This window comes from Anastrepha obliqua, chromosome 1 (genome assembly GCF_027943255.1).
Source record: "Anastrepha obliqua isolate idAnaObli1 chromosome 1, idAnaObli1_1.0, whole genome shotgun sequence".
NCBI classification, from domain to species: Eukaryota; Metazoa; Arthropoda; class Insecta; order Diptera; family Tephritidae; genus Anastrepha; species Anastrepha obliqua.
Genome location: NC_072892.1, coordinates 81,687,561 through 81,711,108, shown reverse-complemented (window position 1 = coordinate 81,711,108; position 23,548 = coordinate 81,687,561). Strand labels below are relative to the sequence as shown.

The 23,548-nt window shown below is 34.8% G+C and overlaps 1 protein-coding gene across 1 annotated transcript in view; it reads right to left on the bottom strand.

Annotated features, from left to right (window-relative positions):
- Positions 1–649: 649 nt before the first annotated feature.
- Positions 650–23,548, bottom strand: part of LOC129253503 (cytochrome P450 4c3) — a 46,897-nt gene continuing 23,998 nt past the window's right edge. Inside the window, exons 2-7 of the mRNA XM_054891914.1 lie at positions 14,001–14,116; positions 11,095–11,211; positions 10,597–10,756; positions 10,416–10,485; positions 1,352–1,914; positions 650–1,292 (exon numbers count right to left, since the gene is read on the bottom strand). Of these exons, the coding sequence (XP_054747889.1) occupies positions 952–1,292; positions 1,352–1,914; positions 10,416–10,485; positions 10,597–10,756; positions 11,095–11,211; positions 14,001–14,116 (1,367 nt within the window). The 3' untranslated portion in view covers positions 650–951. The remainder of the gene's footprint in view (positions 1,293–1,351; positions 1,915–10,415; positions 10,486–10,596; positions 10,757–11,094; positions 11,212–14,000; positions 14,117–23,548) is intronic.

The following is a 23,548-nucleotide window of genomic DNA, read 5'->3' as shown; positions in this document are numbered from 1 at the left end:
AAATTTGTTAATCAGTCAGTATATAGTTATTCACTATCCTTTAAAAAAATCTTTGTTTGTGAGGTTTCTTTTAGGAATTGTATTTTGCTTAGAATACATTTTTTTGTGTGAGATTCGTGCAAGAAGGAAATTTCATGTAGTTTGAGAAAAGAGTTGTTCCATACATTTTTGCAAAAATCTTATCGGGCGAAAGCGCTATCTGTGTAGCAACTGCAATCCATGACGAGTCTATGAGTGTCGTAAGATTTTCGTCTTTTTAGCTAGTTTTACGAACTGCTTGCAAAGGCTGTTCACCATAGGTGAGCTTAGTGCTCCCCCTCGGCCTATGATTCTTTTCAATAACTGTGAGACGTGAGTGGGAAATAATCAATGATTCAAAACAAGAAAAAAGGCTTCTTGTGGGCATTATTACGTACCAGATATTTCAGTATACTGAAAACAAATTTTACAGATTCTCAACCGTTTCATCTTTCGAATGGCTCACTAAATTTAGTCAACAAAAATTGTTTAGAATTTGCATTCACATTGTATTTATATTATAACTCATTTATGAGCTTTCGTTTGAATAATATACATAAGTACATACTTAGACGAACATATTTTACTTAATTCAAAATCATGTATATTTATATTATATTATTAAACCTTACTGTTACAATAATTACATTCCGAGATTTTTATATTTGGTACAGCAGATATACAAGCTACGATTGCTAACAACTAAAAAAAATTCCGATTTTTTTTTTACTGAAAAAATGCCCCATAATTGAAAGGGCTCATATTACTACTTAAGTCTAAACATAACTGGTGAATTCACGTATTCATCGCTGCTTACACTAATTCTTACATACAAATATTCTTTACAAAAAAAAATATATACGAATATAATGAAACTAAGTATACTTTATGGAACACTCGATTTTTGCACATCGATTCTCCTATCTCTTCTACTCAAGAACGTTTCGTTATTTTAACACGTAGACCATCCTTTGGCCGCAAAATCAGTTCGCCCAAAAGAGTCAGATCCTCACGCCGATCGATTGACTCGATTTTATACTTCCGCAATATTGTCGATAATACTGTCTTCTCTTCGAGTATGGCGAATTTCTGTCCTATGCAATTTCGTGGACCAGCGCTGAAGGGTATATAGGCGAAGGGATGACGTCCGGCACAATTCGCAGGCAGGAAATTATCTGGATTGAATTGTTCGGGCTTGGGGAAAACCTTGGGATTGCGATGCAACATGTAGGTCACAATGATTGCTGTGGTGCCGGCGGGGATCAAGTAGTCACCTAGCATTAAAAGCGATGGTTACGCATTGTTAAAAAAATTGAGATTATTATATACTCACCAATCTTTACATCCTCACCAATAGAGCGCGCCATCATTGGAACACTGGGAAACAAGCGGAGCGCATCCTTAATGCAACATTCCAAATAACGCATATCCATCAAATTTTGCATTGTCGCTGGTGTCTCTTTGTCATCGCCAAATATGGATTGCAGCTCTTCCACCACACGTTCTTGATATTCAGGATGAGAGCCGAGTAGGAAAAGGGTCCATGATATGGCTGCCGAGGTAGTGTCGTGACCTTCAAACATGAATGTGTCGACCTCTTCGCGTATATCCTCATTCGAAAGCACTGCACCATCCTTGGAAGCATTGATCAGCAGATCCAAGAAAGCGAGACGCTTCTTCTTGCCCAAATCATCATAAGCATCCGGTAAGTTGTTGACATTGTTGTTGAGTATGTTGTCCGCCAGCTCGGCCTTACGTTCGCGTATCACACGATTGGAAAAACCGTGCAAAGTCTTGATATAGCTCTCGTGGCGTTTGTAGTCTGCGGTGAAACGGAAAATGCTGTCGAATTGCAGCCACAGTTTTGACTGACGATTTTGCACAATGGAACCAATGCTAAAAAAGTGGAATAGAAGATACAGAGAAACAGATGAAATGAAAGATGCGGAATAAAAGTCGCGAAGTATTAAAGAAAATTTGTATTAAAATTATTTTTGTTTCTATGCTTTTCGCCGTTTCCATTTTAAAAAGAGTTGCGTTTGTTGCTGAGCCTTTTGGTCCCTGTACGCTTGAGTGTGCGGGTGCATGTGTGTGGTCCTATTATCATGCCTAAATGTGGAAAACTTCATTTGCCAGTTGAGTTCGTTTGGTGTTGCCGCCAAAGTGACATCTTAATCCCGCATATTTTTCACATGAGCGCTCACCGCCCAACAAAATTTTATCGAACGAATATGAGCTTGTTTCACTGTCAGAGTTGACAGCTCTCGATATTAAACTTTTGTGCACTGCAGTGACAACTCATTTGGCTCAAACGTTACGCACATTGCCACTTTCATTTCACACACACTTACAAATTCTTTTATTTCCTTTTTTTGTATTTGGGGTAATAGCAAATTGAATTTCGCACATTTCTGAAATTTCATATTGACTAAATTGAATTGTATGCAGTGGGGCGGTGGTGGCAATTGAGAGTCAAAGATCGTATCTGTCAGTTCATATGGTTATAAATACATATGTACATAGGTACAAATACTTATATATTGTCTGCATTCTTATCGAATTTCATACATATGCTATGGATTGGTATGTACAGACATATATACCTATATATATATATATATCTATGTACATATGTAAAAATATTTTAAACCTTTTCGAATTGCTCATTTCGACAGATTTAATTTGCGGAGCGCTTTGTCGAAGTATTGTACCAAAGTCCTGACTAATGCTGTGATTACAGATTGATAAATTTAATGAGTCACTCATTCAAAATATTTTTAAAAATTATTTACAACAGAGTATACAAAAAATGTGAGGAAAACAGCAGAACTAAATGTAAGCAATGAGAGCACTGACGCAATATCTTCTTGAAGAGGAGTCAGGAATACACTCTGTGTTCTTTCAGCTTTACTGTTTACCATCTACTCTGAAAGAATTTTCCAGAAATCATCATATATGCTGGTGACACTACCTCTTTAGCAGACAGTCTGAGTGGATTACAAGCACTAGCCAATGGTGTTGCGTTCTGGAGTAAAAATTATGGCTTGAAAATCGAGGCTACAAAACGAAATACAAAGTACAAAGTTAGCAGAAGATACACTTACGTTAATATAAACTTAACAGTTGGCAACTTCAATATACAACGAATGCAAAATTTCAAATTCTTAGGCTGCTGAAAACTGGGATCCTTTTAAAGGAATAAGAGCTACAATAGAGTATTCAAGAGCAAATTTTATAAGTATAGAAATGTTAAATTCCGAATGATCTTCCTTATGATACGGAGATATAGACAGTCAAAACCATTGATTTGAACAAATTAGAAGCATTTGAAATGTGCATTTCTCGCGGAATGCTAAAAATATGGGCAGGAAATATTGGATAGATAGAGTGATAAACGCGGAAGTATCGAAGAATTGGCAAGACTCATTAACATTAAGCTGCATATTTAGGATACATACATACATATATTATGAGAAAGGACAAATATTACGTGATCTTTGATTTTTTCAACAGATTAAAGAAAGAAGATTGCGCCTATCAGAGAGTGAGTGACGTCACGTCTTTCCGAGTTGTGCAGTATTGCCAACCATTTGCTCTCCGCAATAAATTTAGTGCTTTTTTTACCGAAAATGCGAAAATTTTGAAGTTTCGTATATGTTTCTTTTTTTTCAATTTAAAGCTACCGAAACTTTAAGATAAAAAAGATAAAAGAAGGTTAATAAAGGCCACTCTGAGAAGATTTTAGTGCTAATGAAAATTAGTTGGTTCTTATAAAATTTGATATTTGTGTGAATTAAATTTTTTGCTCCTTTTAAGGTTATGCAAGAATATTAAATCTTCTTTTCTCAACTCTTCTTAAGATTGAAAACCTTTTTACACATTTTAAAAAGCGTTTGAACTTACTGAATGCGGATTAAAACCACAGAGGTGTAATCGTTTCTTCCGGCCATCAACCCTTAGTCGGACATAGGGCATCAAGAGGTGTATTCATTGTAAAAATAAGCCACAAAATACCAGAAAATACTAAAGAAACCATACAGACATTTTTACAAAAAGAGTACCTTATCTAGTTACATAACCTCAAATATAGCAAATAAGTCGTTCCCTTAACAAAATAGACCCGCTAACAAAAAAAAAACTCATAAATTAAATTGTACATAAGCATAATTATTATTAGAAGGCCATTACGCACTGCGACCAGAGTTGATCTATTGTGCAAGACCTATTTTTGTAACCCTAGAGTTTAAGGCTTTTTATAAATTTTAGCACTATTGTGGGTTTGTTGTTCCAAAGATTACATGGAGATACTACGATACCACCAAGGTGGTGAAGTCTTTGTCTGCCCAGCGCAGGACATTCACAAAGCACATGTTCTGAGCTTTCTATATCCATTTCGCAAAAGCGGCAGACACATTTATTTAAAAAAAACGCACATTCTAATGACAATTTGTCACACATACAAAGTTCTTTAAGTAACTGAATAAAAATTTGGTAATTTATTTCTTTAAATGGACATTTTAGTGCGTTTTTATATCCAAAGCTAGGCAACACTGCAAGAGCGAGAGAGAGATTTGACTGCTGGAAGCAGAAGAACACCCACAACAACTGCAATCGCGGGCAATGCTACCAGATTTTAAAAAGAAGTAAAGCTAAATACAACTGAGTGAATTATTTAACTAATTATTAAAAAATGTATATTTTACAAAATTATAAATATTACATTTTAATTAGAACAGGCTAAAAAAATGTCATGAAGAAAGAACTGAGGCTCCGAGACTAAATAACAAAAAAAATGCTAATCAAGTTACAAAAATGGTAATCTGGCCATACTGGAGCTAAAATTACGTAACTCGTTGTCAAATTCGCTGAGAGCAAAGTAACGGGACCACGCCATCTCATTATTCTTTCCATCATGGATTAAAGTATATTAGCAGTAACAAATGTATTTTTCCACTCATGGATCAAGATGCCAGGGGCCCCCGATTTATTGAAAATTAACTTTAGTGGCAGAGTAAGAGGAGAATGTCAAATGAAGAACTTTTCAAATTGCTCTCAAATATATTGAATAAGATACTGCGCGTAGTCTAAAGCGCTGTATTTACAATTTAATATTTCTTACTGGTCTCGTTTTCTTCCCTCTCAAGTAATTGCAAGGCCACAAAAAAAAATTAAGTACAGTAGTAAATGATATGGCGAGCTTAGTGTCGAAATGCTAATAATCAAATGATAATAATTAAATAAACACAACCACACAAAATATGCGTATTTATATAGCGTGCATGTGCAAGTACATATATAATTTATTTCTTTTTGGTTTTTAGATAGTAATTTAATGAATATAAAACACGATTATTCTTTTGAGTTTTAATTAATCTGGTTTTGAATATACGACTTTCATAAAAATAAACACTTTCTGTTTTTATATTCGAAAACTTATTATTTAGCAGTTCTTTCCGCAAACTGTTATTGCCACTGAAGCTGCGAAAATTAGCACTGAAGCAGTAATGAGACAAGCAACTAAAATAAAATGATAACCAAACCTTGCAACCCCACATATGTTCTTCACAACTTGACTTTGAATTCAAGCGACAAATTAAGTCAATTTCAGCTTCAATTAGAAGCAAGAAAAAAGTGAACTCAATTGTCGACATTGTGCTAAAATTCTACATGATTGTATGATACTCTAAAAGATCAACTGTTTCTAACCGACTATAAGATAAAAGTACCGGCGACAGTCAATCAGCAAAAAATTAATGCGAATTCCTTGCTTGCTTGCAAGCTTGTTGGGTGTTTTCTTCCATATAAAAAATGTTGAACACATAAAGAAAAAAGAAATTTCCATGTACTATAAAACTGCATAATCGAAAATTTCTTAATAAAGTTGAAATTATGATTAAGATTATGTAATTTTGTAAATTTTGCACAAAGTTTGACACTTGGATTTCTATGGTTTTTTACATCCACTACTTCTGACCGATAAAAATAGGTAAGATTGTTGAAATCTGCTTGCATGTAAAGTATGGAAAATTTTCTCAAAATCGGAGAAAATTGTTTAAAGAAGCCTTTAACGCTTTTGATTAGCCTTCTAGAGACACGACGTTGCCCGGACTACTCTTAAAAGGAGTAAATTAAATATTTCAAGCGCGCGACACTTTCTCTCAAAAAGAATTCAAAACGATTTCGCTGGAAAAAAGGCCAAAATATGCTTAGGCCTCTCACTCCTGCAGTATCTGTATATTGTCGATATATAATATAAACTGAGGCTGTTCTGTTGAAAAGTTTGTAGAAATCTTCGACATTTCTCAACACGCTTCGACTTACTCGACATCGACTTCAGAATCGTGATAACCCGATTGTCTACAAATAAGGACAATTTCGAAGGAGCGAAGCGTATCATGTTTACCAGCTTGGCCACAGACTCAGCTTTACAGCACACAATTAGGGAAGGCTTGAACTTCGGATGCTTTTAATGCAATATTATTTAAGAGTACGAATATACAGAAGTATTTCTAGGAAATAAGAATTAAAGTAGATGCTTTCCATTTCAATTCAACCGGGCTATTCGGGTCATGTTCTTCGATTTCGATGTAACTCAAATATGTTGCTCTCTGGTCAAAATAATGAGACACGTATTTTTTTGTTCGCCCGAAAAAATTTTTTTTCAAGAGTTATCGGCAATTTTGTTTTTCGGCTCAAACTCGATTTTTTTTAATTACATAAGAAAAAATTTTTTTTAAATGCCCATAACTTAGTCAAAAATGAACCGATTTTAATAATTCTGGGTTCAAAATGATCGTAATTGCTTACACGAGCAACTTCATGTAGAAACAATTGCAAAAAGGTAGTTGAAAATTTTTTATTTAGCAAAAAGGAAAAAAAATTGAAATTTTTTCGAAATTATATATATATAATAGGACTATGAATAAGTTCGTGCGGTTTTACAACAGATGGCGTAACTTGATTATTATTCCATCGATCCACATTTCCAAACATTCATTGGAGAGCTACTGTCGTAAGGCACAAACGTCAGTATAAGTTTTTTATTTGAAGCGTAAACAACAATATTTTTACCACACTTGAAAATGTCGAATTTCGTGCCAAATAATGTGTTTTTGCGGGGAATTCTTCTTCATTATTTTAATATGAAGAAAAAAGCAGCCGAAAGTCATCGTATCTTGGTGGAAGTTTATGGTGAGCATGCTCTAGCTGAGCGAACGTGCCAGAAGTGGTTTGCACGCTTTAAAAGTGGTGATTTTGGCTTGGAAGACGAAGAACGCGAGGGTGCGCCGCCAAAGTTCATGGATACCGAATTGGAGGAATTGCTCGATCAAGATCCGGCTCAAACGCAAGAAGAGGTTGCAAAAACTTTGGGAGTTGATCAATCAACCATTTCCAAACGTTTAAAAGCCATGGGAATGATCCGAAAGGTAGGCCATTGGGTGCCGTATGAATTGAAGCCAAGAGACGTTGAACGCCGTTTTATGGCATGCGAACAACTGCTTCAACGGCACAAAATAAAGGGTTTTTTGCATCGAATTGTGACTGGCGATGAAAAGTGGGTCCATTACGACAATCCAAAACGTCGGGCAACGTATGGATACCCTGGCCATGCTTCAACATCGACGTCGGCGCAGAATATTCATGGCCTGAAGGTTATGCTGTGTATCTGGTGGGACCAGCTGGGTGTTGTGTATTATGAGCTACTGAAACCGAATGAAACGATTACGGGGGATGTCTACCGACGACAATTGATGCGTTTGAGCCGAGCACTGCGAGAAAAACGGCCGCAATACGCCGATAGACACGACAAAGTTATTTTGCAACATGACAATGCTCGGCCACATGTTGCACAAGTGGTCAAAACATACTTAGAAACGCTCAAATGGGATGTCCTACCCCACCCGCCGTATAGTCCAGACCTTGCGCCATCCGATTACTATCTCTTCCGATCGATGCAACATGGCCTGGCTGACCAGCACTTCCGTAATAACGATGAAGTCAAAAAATGGATCGATTCGTGGATTGCGGCAAAACCGACCGAATTTTTCACAAAGGGAATCCGTGAATTGCCAGAAAGATGGGAAAAAGTAGTAGTAAGCGATGGACAATACTTTGAATATTAAATTTGTAACCATTTTACGTCAATAAAGTTTCAAATTTCGAAAAAAACCGCACGAACTTATTCATAGTCCTATTATATATATTATAACTTTTTTCAAATCAAAAGGACATCTCAAACTTTAATTGAGATGAATGCCCAGTAGCTAAAATGAGTTGTTTTTGAGTAATGAATTTTTGAGTAAAAAACCTGTTTCGCACTTTTTGTTTTTTGCAAAATAAAAAATTTTCAACTACTTTTTTTCAACTGTTTCTACATGAAATCGCTTGTGTAAGTAATGGCGATCATTATGAACCCAAAATTATTAAAATCGGGTCATTTTTGACTAAGTTATGAGCATTTAAAAAAAAATGTTTCTTACATAATTAAAAAAAATCGAGTTTGAGCCGAAAAACGAAATTGCCGATAACTCTTGAAAAAAATTTTTTTCGGGCGAACAAAAAAATACGTGTCTCATTATTTTGACCAGAGAGCAACATATTTGAGTTACATCGAAATCGAAGAACATGACCCGAATAGCCCGGTTGAATTGAAATGGAAAGCATCAGTAGAAAGTAACCAACATTTTGACGAAATTGAATTAAGTCTATGGCTCTGGGCCCACAGATCATCTGCTTACAATATTGCTTTACCTTGGGTAAAGTGTGTGAAATTTCATTGAATCCCATTTGAAGCGAAGACGTCCCTCCCACCTCATACTTTAAAAAGGTGTGGTCCATGCAGTATTGGGAATATTAAATATCGCTTTGTTTACTTTGACGACTAAAATATCATCTGTGATATACAATATAATATTAAAAATGTTGTGTTTGGTTACAAAAGGCATCGTATTCTCTTGAGTAGTCAACTATGTATTGTATAAACATTTAGGTAAAGGCGAGCAATTTATAGGGTGGGCCATGTAAAATTTGCTTTTTGAATCGGCTATAAAAAAAAAAAACTAATCAATATTTTTTCAAACTTTTTTTTTTTTTTGAAAACTGAACATTGTCATTTATGAATGAAAAATAATATCGTTCAAATGACTGCCATGACTGGCTTTACAGTAGGCCATTCGATCAACCCAATTTTTAAGCACATTCTCGATTGTTTGGGCTCCAATTTTATGAATGGCAACTTCGATTTCGAGTTTTAAAGCATCACTCGTCTCTGGATGCTTCGCATAGCATTTGTCTAGCTCCGAGGCGGCCAATTGATATTGGAATTTCGGCTGATTATTCGGTTTTCAAAAACGGTAGCCAAAAGTTCGAGTGTAACTTTGGCAATGTGACAAGTTACCGTCCTGTTGAAACCAAATGTCGTCCATGTCATCCTCTTCAATTTTTGGAAACAACTCGTCGAGCATGTCACGGTAACGCTCGCCATTTACTGTAACCGCGGCTCCTCGCTCATTTTCGAAAAAAAATGGCCCGATGATGCCGCCAGACCAAAAACCGCACCAAACAGCGACTCGTTGTGGATGCATTTGCTTCTCTTCAGTAACGTGTGGATTTTCTGAGCCCCAAATCCAACAATTTTGCATATTGACGTAGCCACCGATGTGAAAATAAGAAAAGAAGAAGAAGACTCACTTTGGAAATAGGTTTTCAATATTTCCCAATTTTGTTCAAGCGTATAGCGTCTTATTTCGTAAATGTCAAACCTTTAAGTAAATTATGAACACATTTAACATGTCATTTGTGTTACCATTCTAAAAAAAAAGGTGGTTCAAAAAGCAAACGCTATATGGCCCACCCTAGTTATATTTGCTTTTGTTCGTATGCATTGTCTATTTATAAATTATACTCAGTTTCGTAGCAAATTTCGCTTTTATTTCCGCTCCACCCCATAAGGCAAAAACCCCCCAGTAGTGGCTAAAAAATATTACTCCTGGGTGCATAGCCGCAGAAGATTGGCCATATGGAAGTCCAGATGTGAATCTATTGGACTAAAGTTTGTTGTCAGAATTGAAGAACATACCCTGTCGAAGACCTCACAAAAATTCGGAGGGTCTCAAACAATCTTTGGTTCCAGCAGCGTTGTCAATATCCATGGAAATCGTGCGTGCTGCAAATCTGAATGGCCTAATCGTTTAAAGGCTTGCGTAAAAGCAAATGGTGACCATTTCGAATGAAAATTAAAAACAATTTTGCTTTGATATTTACATGATTAAATAAAACTAAATTTAAAAAGGTATTACAGTTTTATATCTATAACGGGTTTAACTTGTAACAGAACTTATGGCAGTACTAAGTAATAATTTTTATATGTAAAATATATGTATAAGTCCAACACTCACCCATAAACAGCTTTCACATACTCAGAATCACTGTTGTCTTGCGCGTGAATGCTGCGGCCCATAGCCGTTTCTAAAGCAAATATTCGAATATTTAAAATATGCATTAATAAAAATTTACACTCAGTTAAATGCGCCGTGGCGTCTTATTTCTGCACACTGCAGCAATGACCCCTCCACCTACCACATACAATGTCCAGTGTACAGAGCGTCACATATGGAAAGATGTTGAAGGCCTCGGCGCCCACTTCGCGCTCCAGTTTGCGTGCCAATACAGCGCTTTCCTCATTGAACACATCGATAAAATCATCCAAAATTTTGAAATGAAAGGCGGGAGTCAAAATCTAAAGAGTATAAAATCAAAGCAAATGTAAAAAATATAATATATTTAGGTACAGTAAATTTACGCCATCATATTGACTTTGAACTTGATGAATGAGAAGATGTTTGCGTTTATAGGCGAATTTTTGAAAAGTATCTCTGAAACTCGTTTTTTATCACATGCATACATATATAAATGGAAGCGCACCTGAAGCAAACTTTTACCAGATATTTTTATATGTATTTTTGGATATAAATGTTTATGTGTAAGTGCCACCAGACACTCAACTATAGTATGTAGTATATAGTCTATATGTATTGTTTAATTTATATCTACATATATAAGTGTTTTGTCGCTTACCTTTCTTCTCGAATGCCATTTCCGGCCAAAACTGGTCAGCAATCCAGTGCCCAACCATGGTCGCAAATAATCGTAATCATGACTTTTATCTATGAACTTTTGGCTATTCAAGATTGGCTGTAATTAGAGAGTGTAGTAAATTTTTAATTACCGCAGTGTATTTAACCAAAGGCCATTTAGCTTCGATAACAGAGAAGAGTTCCCACGTTGTTATGTGTGATTTATATGAAATAACAGTAGATGCATATTGAGGCACTGTGTCGTATCTACATACATACATACACATTTCATTATGTCTACGTAGCTGAATACTAATAATCTCTCAACTTTTACGGGCAGGTTTTGAACAAAACCAAATAAAGCATTAGAGCTTAAGTAATATTTGACCTTAATGAAGTAATAGCAAGCAACAAATTTAGGCTAGATTTTTGGGTGAATTACGTTCGCCAGAATTTTTACTTTTCGATAATACAACTTCTAGACTTTTGATTTATTTAAATATAGTTTTAGAAAATATATTTTTATACGTTCTTTTTTTCTAATCGTGTAATGATGCATATGTCTATGTAAGCTTAGTATGAATACAATAAATTTTGTATTAGATTTTACTAAGCCAAAGCTCAAGCATATACAATATTTATTCTAATACACACATATTTGAAACCGGAAACCGAATACCAAAAATATGCGTTTTTGGGTTAAGCACATAAAAATTACCATTTGGTGGTTTTTGAAGCCGCAGTTTTAAAGTTAAAATGAGGGTAGTCAGCGACTCAAAAATTCTTAGAGTTTGATGACCATCTCTTACTTTGAAAAGGGAACTGCAATCATCTCAAATTCGATGTTCAAAGTTGTTCTGCATATGGTACACGATTTGCCTCTTAATTAACCTTCGCAACTCTAAACACTCCAAAAAATATAAAAGTACACCGGGAAATACTCATCTTCCTTGCATGTTTGTAGCAATTAGCACCTACGTTTAAAAGATTCTACGAATCATGTATGATAAAAATTAAAGAGGCACATGCGGCAGGAAAAGCTCTACATCATTAAAGTTGATACGAGTGCATATATTTTTTTAATTATAAACGCTTTCTATAGCTGCATTTCTTTATAAAATCAAGCAGGTACCGAGTGATCAAATAAGTAGGTATCAAAAGTCTGAACGTTAGTGTTTTCAAACAACAAGAACTACTTTAAAAATAGGAACCGGCGCCATTTCAAAGTTAGGTTAATTCCAGCTAAATCTAATCTGCAACGGGGTAACGTGAATATTTGTTATAATTTTACAATTGTAAAACGAATCTTCGATGCTGAAAGCTTTAACTTAAAACTAATATATGTGCAAACGAAAGGCAAAAAGAGCGTTAAGTATACAAATTTACTTCTTAGTTTAATTATTAACAATCAAGAAGTGCAGTATTTTCTAAAGACTATGAAAAACAGATTAATGCTGAACAATTCAATCAAAAGTAAATTAAACTTATACTTTGCTATATCATTTTAATGAGACACTTCGTAGTGCTTACAGAGAAAGAATACCATCTTGATCAAAAAGTTTCCGGAATATATTCAGAACATTTATATACAAGTTTATTCCTCAAAAGTGATGTTATCGGCTTCAAAGTATGATACTTCCCCGCAACTGCAACCCACTAATGCAGCGTTTGATCCACCTCTTGAAACATTTCCTGAAATTTGGGTGTTAAAACGCGTTCCTCGTATTGATTTTTTGAATCGATCAAAGAGAAAAAATCGCAGGGCGCCTTGGTCAAGACTTCATGGATATTGATGGCACTGTGCGACGGTACAACAGCCACGAGTTGTATTCCCACAAATCCTTTGGCGAATTGGTTCACGTAAACGATCCTATTATTCTTTATTAAAATTTGTCCGATAAAATTATGGTAGGAATGTTAACCACAGATGTGGCAACTTAACCAAAAAAACAAAAAGAAGCTTTCTGATCAAGGTGGTATTAGAAAGTACTTAGAATGCAGTTATGCAATTCATTTAGAATCATTTGTATGGATCAAAGAAGTCTAAACTAAAAAGTCGAATAAAGGCATGGGCGTAATGTGATTTCGAAATGGTGCAATTTTAATGTATTTGAAAAGAAAAAAAAAGTTTTAAAAAGTTTGTTTTCGAGTTTCGCCCGTTCTCATCTAGAATATGTTGTATTTGCTTGGAGAACTGACAACCAACTCCCTATAGCAAGAATAGAGTAGACACAGACAGTTTTTTTGAAATTTTCTCGTCGGTTCCTGAATTTGAGACTGCTATGTCATCGGACATGACGTCAAAATACGACTTTATCAATAACTTTTGTCTACAATGTTATTCAAGAAATAGTGGGCCACCCTTATCTTAGAAAGAATTAGTTCTAGTGTTTCGAAATGCAGTCTGAGCAAATGTTCAAACCAAGTTTGCAAGCAATACTCCCTTCTCAAGAGCCATGCGAGAATTTAATATTATATCTCAATATGTTGCAAGACTTTACTTTACCAAAGACAGCTTTTGTAAATTTGCCACAAATTTCCTAAAAGATTGTGTTCTTTTGAAGCTAACATTCTTTATTATTTTAATTGAATTCTAATCGTAAGTCTTCATACACAAACGAGTATATTAATCAGTCTGTAAGAATTTTTGTTTCATAGACTTAAATAAATAACTAATTGAATATTTGATAACTAAGAAGCCCGTAGTTTTGAAGTAAGGCAGTGAGTATACCATTACAATTTCTTGAAAAAGGCTAGAAAATTCGAATAACTTAATTCAACAATGCTTAATAAACTTTAGTATTACTCTTCTAATATGATAACACGAAGTGGTGACATCACACGAATCAATAATTATCCTCCATCTTAACTTGAACACTAAATTATTTTTAGTTTTTCTTTTCTTACCTCAACGGTTTCTGGATCGAACAGCATCACATAAGGGCTTGTGCCTTGCCAAGCTTTATTGAAGCCGATGCGATGGCCCCACAGCTTTATTGTGCCCGTAAGCCGATTGAATAATTCTGTAAGATACGAAAGTTAAAATTTTTAAAATATATTTAACCTTAAATGAAGTGCTGGATTTAATAATTACTTAGCTTACTTAAATTTTTTCGTTTATTTATTGTATGGTTTAGAAACAACCCAAGCATTTCAATAATGTGAAATGTGGTAAATTATTAATAAAACTCTTTTTACGTCAATAATTTGTTAGACTCTACGGGTGAGTAACGCTTTTAGTGAATTTCTTACCTCTATGGTAACTTAAAATGATTACACACATAAAGTAGCACATAAAACGTTGACATTTTATATAATGGACGCATACACCCATTTTGGTATATGTCTCGATGTTGTTCCACAAGTGGAGGGACCTAAAGTTTCAAGCCGAAAGGCAGATATGAGGAGATTTTTCATGGCAGAAATACACTCGGAGGTTTGCCATTGCCTGCCGTGGGGCGACCGCTATCAGAAAAAACTTTTCTTCATTTTGGTCTTTCACAGAGATTCGAACCTACGTTCTCTCTAAATTCCAAATGGTAGTCACGCACCAACCCATTCGGCTATGGTGGTCGCTCTCTTAAACATTAGTCTTTATAATTTTTCTTTGTATGAACATTAATAGCTTACACAGCGCATTCAATTTCCGCACCAAACAAAGTGTGGAGACAGTCTCACCTCTCGAGTGCAAAGTGTTAAAATGTGTAAAGGTGGTTCACTAATTATTTGAAAACACATTCTCGAAAGCTTCCCCTTCTCTTACATTTGCAAGCAACAAATCTGCAAATATTTACAGACAATAAATACTAATGAACTTATATTCTGAATAAGCAACTGATGAGTAAAAGGAATTGAATGTAATCGTAAGTAATAGAATTTATCATTTACATATGTAAGTATAAGGTGGCGCGTAGTGCGCACGTTCGAATCTCCGTGCATGAAACACCAAAATGACAGAAAAAGTTTATTCTAATAGTAATTGTCCCTCGATAGGCAACGGCAAAGCGCTAAGTGTATTTCTGCCTTGAAAAAACTCTCATAAAAAATTATCTTCCGCTCGGAGTCGGCTTAAAGCTATGGGTCTCTCAATTTATGAAACAACAAGGCGTACGCAAGAGGAGTTCAGTCAAATAGCTCACACAAGCGGCAAATGTATTTATATAAGGTGGCGGAAATTGTATAACCCTGGAGTTGTATAAATGGCGTTGTAGTAGACAAAGAGGCAAATAATACATTCCATTAGGTCCATGCAATAGTAAAGGTCAAAATAAGGATTTCCGCCCTTCAAAATTAAAATTCAAACAAAAAATTGGATGATTAATTTTGTGCCACCTTGTATAAGTGCGTTTTCCTTAGAAATGGTTACTTGCTCAGACATAATTGAGTGAGCAGTGAATGCCACATGTTAGCTTCAATCTTATTAGAATAAACTAATATACCGGGTGTTTTTAAGAGCTTGAGAACTGAAAATGATAATAATAGAAATATTGTTCGAATGAATTGTTTTTATTATAATCAGGTAGATAGTTTCATAGTATTTATTTTTTGTGGTTCATTCGATCAGATTAATAACCGCGCTGTATGCCAAAGTACGCCGTCTTATTGAAACCAACCGATAGCGCTCGCCATTCACTGTAACTGCAGCTCCTTCCTCATTTCGACAAAATAAGGACCGACGATGCCGCCAGTGCTCTATGAACTTGGCGAAAAGATTTTTTTTTTTTTTTTTCAAAGTAAATTTCCACTATTTGCAGGCGTTATTCTGGCGTTAAACGATTCGTGATGACTTGCCAAACTTTACTGTACAGAAATGTCAACACAGTTTGCCATTGTCAGCTGTCACACCATAGTTATCGAAATCGATAGTTCTCATGCAGCTAAAAGAGACCTTGTACTAAAAGACCGAACAAATATAGTTTATGTTCCAAACTTTTAATGTTAATGTTTTAGGATATTTCTGCCAAAAAAAAAACAAAAACCCATAATTATGAAACAAAAACAACTAGAAATTATAAGTATTAGATATTTATTTACTTCACAACCTGCCAATGCCTGAAATAAAAAGATAGTCATAGTAACTAAGTGAACTGTACTTCATTCAAATCGGTTGTTGCAATGTTTGCAAATGAACAGCCAGAAGTGTAACGTTGCTAAATTTGCATCGTCATTCACTGATGCTGATTAATTTGAGTTAAAATGAGTTATAATGGAGTTCTCTTCATCGACTTTTGTACCTTTCCCTCCAAACAAAAGTGTGATTCTATTTGGCATAATCCAAAATTAGATCTAAAAAGGTTTACTTCCGTAATTAAATTGCGAGTACCTTCAATCTACTTGTACATCTGCCCATATTCCTTTCTCATATCCGGATAGTGTAGTGACGAAAAATTCACAATTTTATATACCAGTAAATTTATATTTGGAATTTGTAGCACCATCACGAATAAATATCATCAAAAAGGGTGTGTTTAAAAGAAATCATTGCCTTTTGTTGCGTGCTTTGGACACTACTGATCTACTGATTTTTAAACCATATAGCAGAACTCCCACTAATTCGTCATTTTTGATGCTAAAATATGTCTTGACCCAATAGGCCGATGGCTGATGATAAGCATCTCCATATACCATTAAGAATTTACCATTTAACGTTGCGATAAAAAGCAGAACTGAAAACTTACGTAATAGCTTATAAGTTCCTATGGAAATTATAACAGGTTAAGTTAAGTAAACCGGGCCCATGGTCGTTAATAAAAAATAATTAATAATAAAAATAAAATAATAAATAAAAAAATAAATAATAATAGGGTAGTATCTTGTAGTACATCAGAGGTAGAAGTATTATTTGCAATTCTTAAATTTAGCAAACAACAATCCATTAGAAAGGTAGAAAAGACAGAGGGAAACCTCCGGAGCAAAATATGATAATTGATATAACATGAAATTTTATCAAAAGCTCTTGAAAACCAACACTTAAACGCTGATACACAATATTCAGCAAAAAATAGTAAGGTTAGTTACCACTGATCTACGAACCCATGATAGTGAGATTCTACGATTAATTTAACCGATCGATAAACACGCCTGAAAACCGAGATGTGAAAAATTAAGCGTAAAGATACAAAAATAGATGCTTAAAAAGTAAGAGCAAAAACCATTAATGCCACTTTTCAAAGCTGTCCTTAGAAAAGAAATTAATAACATCAGGCTCAGATAAAGAAATAAAATATTTGTGGGTTCGAATGAAAGAATATTGGAATGGTTACGCTACGCTTACGTTCTAAGTCAACTGATTTGAGATCTGTTTTTTATTTTGTTAGATTCCCACAACTGCGAGTTTAGCCAAATCTACCTCTACGCGAATTTTCTATTTCTTACAATTTTAAAAATGGATTGGAAGTCGCAACAACGAGTTTATATTAAATTTGCGTTAAAAATGGTTTCAATGGTCGAAAATCTTAGAAATATTAGGAAACTGTTTCGGTAACGATACTCTAAAGAAAACAACCATTTACGAGTGGCATGAACGCATCAAAAGACATCGTGAGTACATCGAGGGTGACGACGGTAGAAGCAGGCAGTGGGCATGGACAACTGAGGAAAATATCAATCAAATGAAAAAAAGTTAATATCGCTAAAGACATGAATCCGAGGCTGAATCCGACCCAACATTCAGCAAACGCATCACTAGTGGAGACGAGATGTGGGCTTATGAGTACGACACACAATCCAGACATCGGTGATTACAACAAATTATTGTACATCACGAATTTTTGCCAGAAGGTCAGACATTTAACGAAGGCTATTATTTGGGCATTATAAAACGTTTACGTGAAGCAATGCGCCCAAAAAGAAAGGTTTCGGGTGAAACACCTCGTGGATTTTTCACAATCATAATGTACCGTCGCATGGCGCGATCATTATTCGAGAATTTTTGTCCAAGAACAAAGCAAACACCATCCAAAAGCCATCGAATTCACCTGACATGGGGAGCCACTTCGACGTTTTAACAGCGGAAAGGAAGTAATGGAAAAATCGAAGACGGCCATAAGACTACACCGAAAATAGAGTCCAGAAATATTTCGAGTGCTGGACCAAATGCTGGCATAAATGCATTTCAGTTGATGAGCAGTACTTTGAAGGCGATAATACCAATTCTGCAGAATAAACTTGTATTTTAAATTTTCTGAATATTTTCCGGGAACTTTTTGATTAAGGTGGTTTCTGTATATGTATACGCATAACAAAAATATCCGTCCTTTACTGTGTGAAAATATGTTATATGTGTAGGAGTATATATAGAAGTAAACGCGTATGTGCTCTAGTCGATATTCACAAGTTTGTGTTGACACTCGCTTGATGCTCAGGCGAGCTCCCTGCCCCATTTTAACATTTCTAATGTACCAGTTGCTTATTAACACTTCAATAATTTTGAATAAATATATAAGTATACGTTTATATAATATGTAGTATGTAATGCATAGTAAAGCATACGTCACCATAATAATATTTTTTTTATTTATGTAGTTGAATTGGCCGGCATTATTCAATGTTTTCAATTAATACATAATGGTACACTGCGTTTACATACTTACATACATACATATGTACATTCCTCCATGGTTACGCATGCGCAATCAACAAGTGTATTAACGTTTCCCCAAATCACGATTGCGCCGTCATGGGTGATAACTCGGCTAGTGGTACACATGTTGGCTGCTGTAACTATTGCTACCAAACATATGAATATGTACCTACATATGTGTGTGTAATTTTCAGACACAACAAGTCATAAAAATACATCATAATTACGAAAGGGAATTTTCATGCTGTTAACCGTTATTATAGTGTAAATATGTACTTTATATAGGGTGCGTTGTGTTTTTTAGATAGAAAGTGTGAATGCTATAATTGCGCCCACATTTGATGTACACGCATAGGTAATTGCGTACATACGCGACATGAGGGGGGTTTAGGGTTCAAATTCCTTACTCTTTCAATTTCAATTTCGAAGCTCTGATATTTCAAATAATAAAAACATATGTAGATGATTTTTTACAAACTCTTTCTATTTATTTAAATAATTCCCTATTAACTAACAATTTAAATTTTTTTACTTTGTGGTCTCAAAACTTATTTAAAAATGACAATGCCACAAACCGGTTCAACAAGTCAAAAGGCCTCAAACCGTTTAGAGACCTTAGAATTTTACAAAAAAAGGCTGAAAACGATTTAAGAATATTTTTATTAATTAATTATTAATTTATCTGCCCCAATATCAATGAAATTTTCGTGATTCTTTGAAAAATTGCTTTGTTATATATTTGTTTATTTAAATTGGATATAACTTAATTGCGTTACATGTCCATGCGTCATAAAAACTAATACCTTTTTAATTAAATATTGGAGTTCCCGTGTGAAAACCGTTTCACTTTGCCACTCGTATATATTCGAGGGCAGATGCCCCCATACATATATCCAAAAAATGTTTCTTTGTACGCAGCTGTGTCTGTGTGTGTTTTTACTTTTACAATACGTATTACCACATGCATGCCCGCCTTCATATGTGAGTTTTTTTCTTATTTTCTTTTTACTTCCATTGTCTTCACAGCAATCCCCTTGAGCTGTGAATTGCTTAGCATTCGTCAGTACGCCTAAATGGCATTTCATTCGGCCAATGTCACCAAACCAAGCTGCGTTTGCAATGAAATAAGACCAAAGATGTTCGCTTTTACGAGTAATGCGGGTACTGGCCGTTGTGATTGTTACCGTTACCTTAAGTGTGGAGCGCAATCACGCTACCACTTTTGAAATTTTGCTATTGTCGTCAACTTTATATGTGTATGTATTTGCTTATATATAATTTTACTTTTGTGCACTTTGTTTATAAATATTTATAAAATTAATGACAACTCTTGAAGGCTTTTATAGCTACTTCCTTTGACTTTCATCACAATTTTTTCGGTGTACGAGGGGTGCCTTATATATGTCGGGATTTGGCAACCCTGGTGTTGCAATCTGGCAACTGACAGCTGTATCGCAAAGTTGGATATTTTTTGGCTTTTACGTACTCAGAACGTTTTGAAATACCAGCGCTATTTGTGTTGTTTACAGTAACTTAAAAGATTCATCTCGGTCCAAAAATGGAATTAAATCGTAAATATTTTCGTGCGATTATTTTTTACAACTTTCGAATTGGATTAACTCAGCAACATTGCATGGATGAACTTAATTCATTTTTTGGCGATGAAGCTCCATCAAGGACCAGTGTTTATCGATGGTATGGTGAATTCAATCGTGGTCGTAGTTCACTCCAAGACGAATTTCGTGAAGGTCGTCCAAAATCAGTTGTTGTTCCGAAAATGTGACCTATCGTGAGATTGAGACAATCTTAGGCATTAGTGGGACCAGCAATATTGCATAAACATTTGACTGTCAAAACAATTTGTTCGCGTTGGTTCCCACACAATTTGTCAATCGCTCAAAAAAAGGCTCGTGTCGATTGGTGGAAGGAAATGCTCAAAAAATACGATCGCGGGGCTTCGAAGCACGTCTATGACATCGTGACAGGTGATGAATCATGGATTTACGCGTATGAGCCCGAAAGTAAACAGCAGTCGACTGTATGGGTGTTTCAAGATGAGCCAAATCCAACAAAAGTTGTTCGCGCACGAAACACTTCCAAGCAAATGGTCGCCTGTTTTTTCGGAAAAACTGGACATGTCGCAACCGTACCACTAGAACAACGCAGAACAGTAAATTCTGAGTAATACACAACCATTTGTTTGTCAGTTGTCTTCCAAGAAATTAGGAAAACCAATCGCCAAAGACGGATCACTCTTCACCAGGACAATGCGAGCTCTCACACATCGGCTCAAACAACTGCATTTTTGAGCACCCAAAACATCGAATTAATGGGTCATCCGCCGTATAGTCCTGACTTGGCACAGAATGACTTCTTTTTATTCCCGTACGTAAAAAACAAACTGAGAGGTCAACGTTTTTCGACACCTGCATTCAGAATGCATGTTTTGGAGGTACCTCATTCAGAGTGGCAAAAGTGTTTCGACAATTGGTTCAAACGCATGCAAAAGTGTATAGATCTTCATGGAGAATATTTTGAAAAACAATAAAGTGATTTTCGATGATTAAAATTTTTTTTTGTTCTCTAATCCCGAAATATAAAAGGCACCCCTCGTATTAGAGTAATCTAATGACTTGAAAATACATAACTAAGCCTAAGTGCGCATTTTTAACGAAAGCTACTCAAAAAAGGTTATGAACGTGTCTTTAATAAATCCACAGATTTTACTCCCATTTTTATTCCGCCGCATATTTCAAATAAAGCTTGAACCGACTGCAGTTTATAAGAAAAAATATGTCGGGTTTTGCAGACCCTTAAATTCTCAAGTTGCTACTTACTGCTTTTATTCCATCTACATTGGAATCTGTCGTGTACATTTGGAGACCTTACCACCAATTCTCCATTGTCGGAATTGAACGAGTACAAAAAGTGGTTCGCCTTCTTTGAATTTCTCTAAGCCTGCCCCATCATATGAGTCCCGCTTAGTTCTAATTAATCTTAAACAACTAGAAAGTAGAAGATCGATTTTGCAGCTGGTTTTTTTCTCACAACTTGGTTTTTCATTATATTGGATGACCAAACCTGGTAATTTATCATCATTGGTCCTTACCAGGTCTTTACGTAATAAATATTCCTTCCTTTGAATAGGTACAGAACAAATTATGTCTGCAATGCTTATTGCTCGCTTTCTTCATGAACTCAATGAGATCTCGATTTCTACGGAACTTTATTTCACTATGCTTTTCTGCTCAATTGAACGGTGTATTGTAATTTAATTAAACCTTTTGATAATGATATTTTTGTAGTATGTAGTCAGTAGGAACAATTTTCTTATTGATTTCAGAATAAAAAAAAAATAAGCTTATTAGAAAAATAAACAAATAAAAAATGAGGTGCAAGATTTTAAAATTTATTGTTAGGCTTTAGAAAGCGGATTCGGTAAATATATAAATTGTATAAAAGAAATACAAATCAAAATTATGCTTTGTTGCTATTTTTCTAGACATAGAAAATCAAAGGCTAGCAATAAGCAAAGAGCGTAAAATTGTATTAGTAAAATAATCACTAAAAATATCGTATGTTATTTAATTTAAGTTTCTTTCAAATTTTTTTTAATGTTTTTTTTTTTTTGTAGACGATGGAACAAATGGCAAAACATTAAGGTCTTAGTCAGTAATTTTCTCTCGAAATTGGCAACGGAAGAAATTAAGCAAATAACTGAATAAAGACTAATTAAATAAATAAGTGCTCATGTATGTACATATCTACATAGGGATGTATAGATGTTAATGTATGTCTAAGGAATTATGAAATGAAATGAAATTGTTAAAATACGGAAATTACCTACGCAGTTCGCTACCTGCTCCACGGCTTGAATACTCGTAAAGCCAACAGAAAAGGCGGAACTTCACCTTATATATGAGCCTCTTAAATTCGATTATATTAGCGACAGCTTTTCATTAACGTACCGAACTAATTGCAGTGAAACCATCTGCCTCTTCAATCATTGAATGCTTTTGGCTTCTGAAAAAAATAACTCAGTTGTGGTTCGACAAGGTGGCGCAAAATTAATCATCCAATCTTGTTTTTGAATAACTTTTTTACTAAATTAAAAAAAATATTTTCAGTGAGGAAATTCTTTATTTTGCTCTTTACTCTTCTCTGTTTGTATACTGCAGCTGTCTAGGCCAGAAGTGTCAAATATGGTTCACATAAGATAACATTATTTATAAGCCTACCTTTAAGGTGATTAACTTTGCGCCACCTTGTATTTACTCATACATATACTCGTATTTGTTTTTTAGTGGAGAAGGTAAGCAGCAGCTACGCTAAGTTCCAACGGATATTGTTTAAAAATTGCCAAAGTTCTCAAAATACCGATTCTCAAATCTTAAAAAAACAAAATTAAATTTTCATCAAGGTTTCCGATTTTTTAATAATATTGTAATATTTATGAAAATTTTGAGTACGCAGGTTTATATCACATTAATTTCTAGTATAATTAGTGAAGGTTTGAAGGGCATTAAAAATCGTGTTTATTTTGGAAAAAAACTTTGACTAGGGTGTTGAGTATTTCCTCCAATAAAATATGCAGAATACTATCAACCAAAAAAATTGCTAAAAATCAGCGCGATTTTTAAAGCACCTCAAACCTGCATAAAAAGTTGAAATTTTTGCTGCAGATTTTATGAAATTTTCTGAATTTTGTATAAAGTTTGGAACCTTGGTTCATATGGCGTACGTTGAAAAATGAACAGCATTTTTTCTGAAAATGAGTTCAAATTAAACGAAAAATAAACAAATGACAAAATGTGTAATCACAAGAGTCGCGGCACATTTTTTCAAAATATAATATGATGATTCACATTTTGAA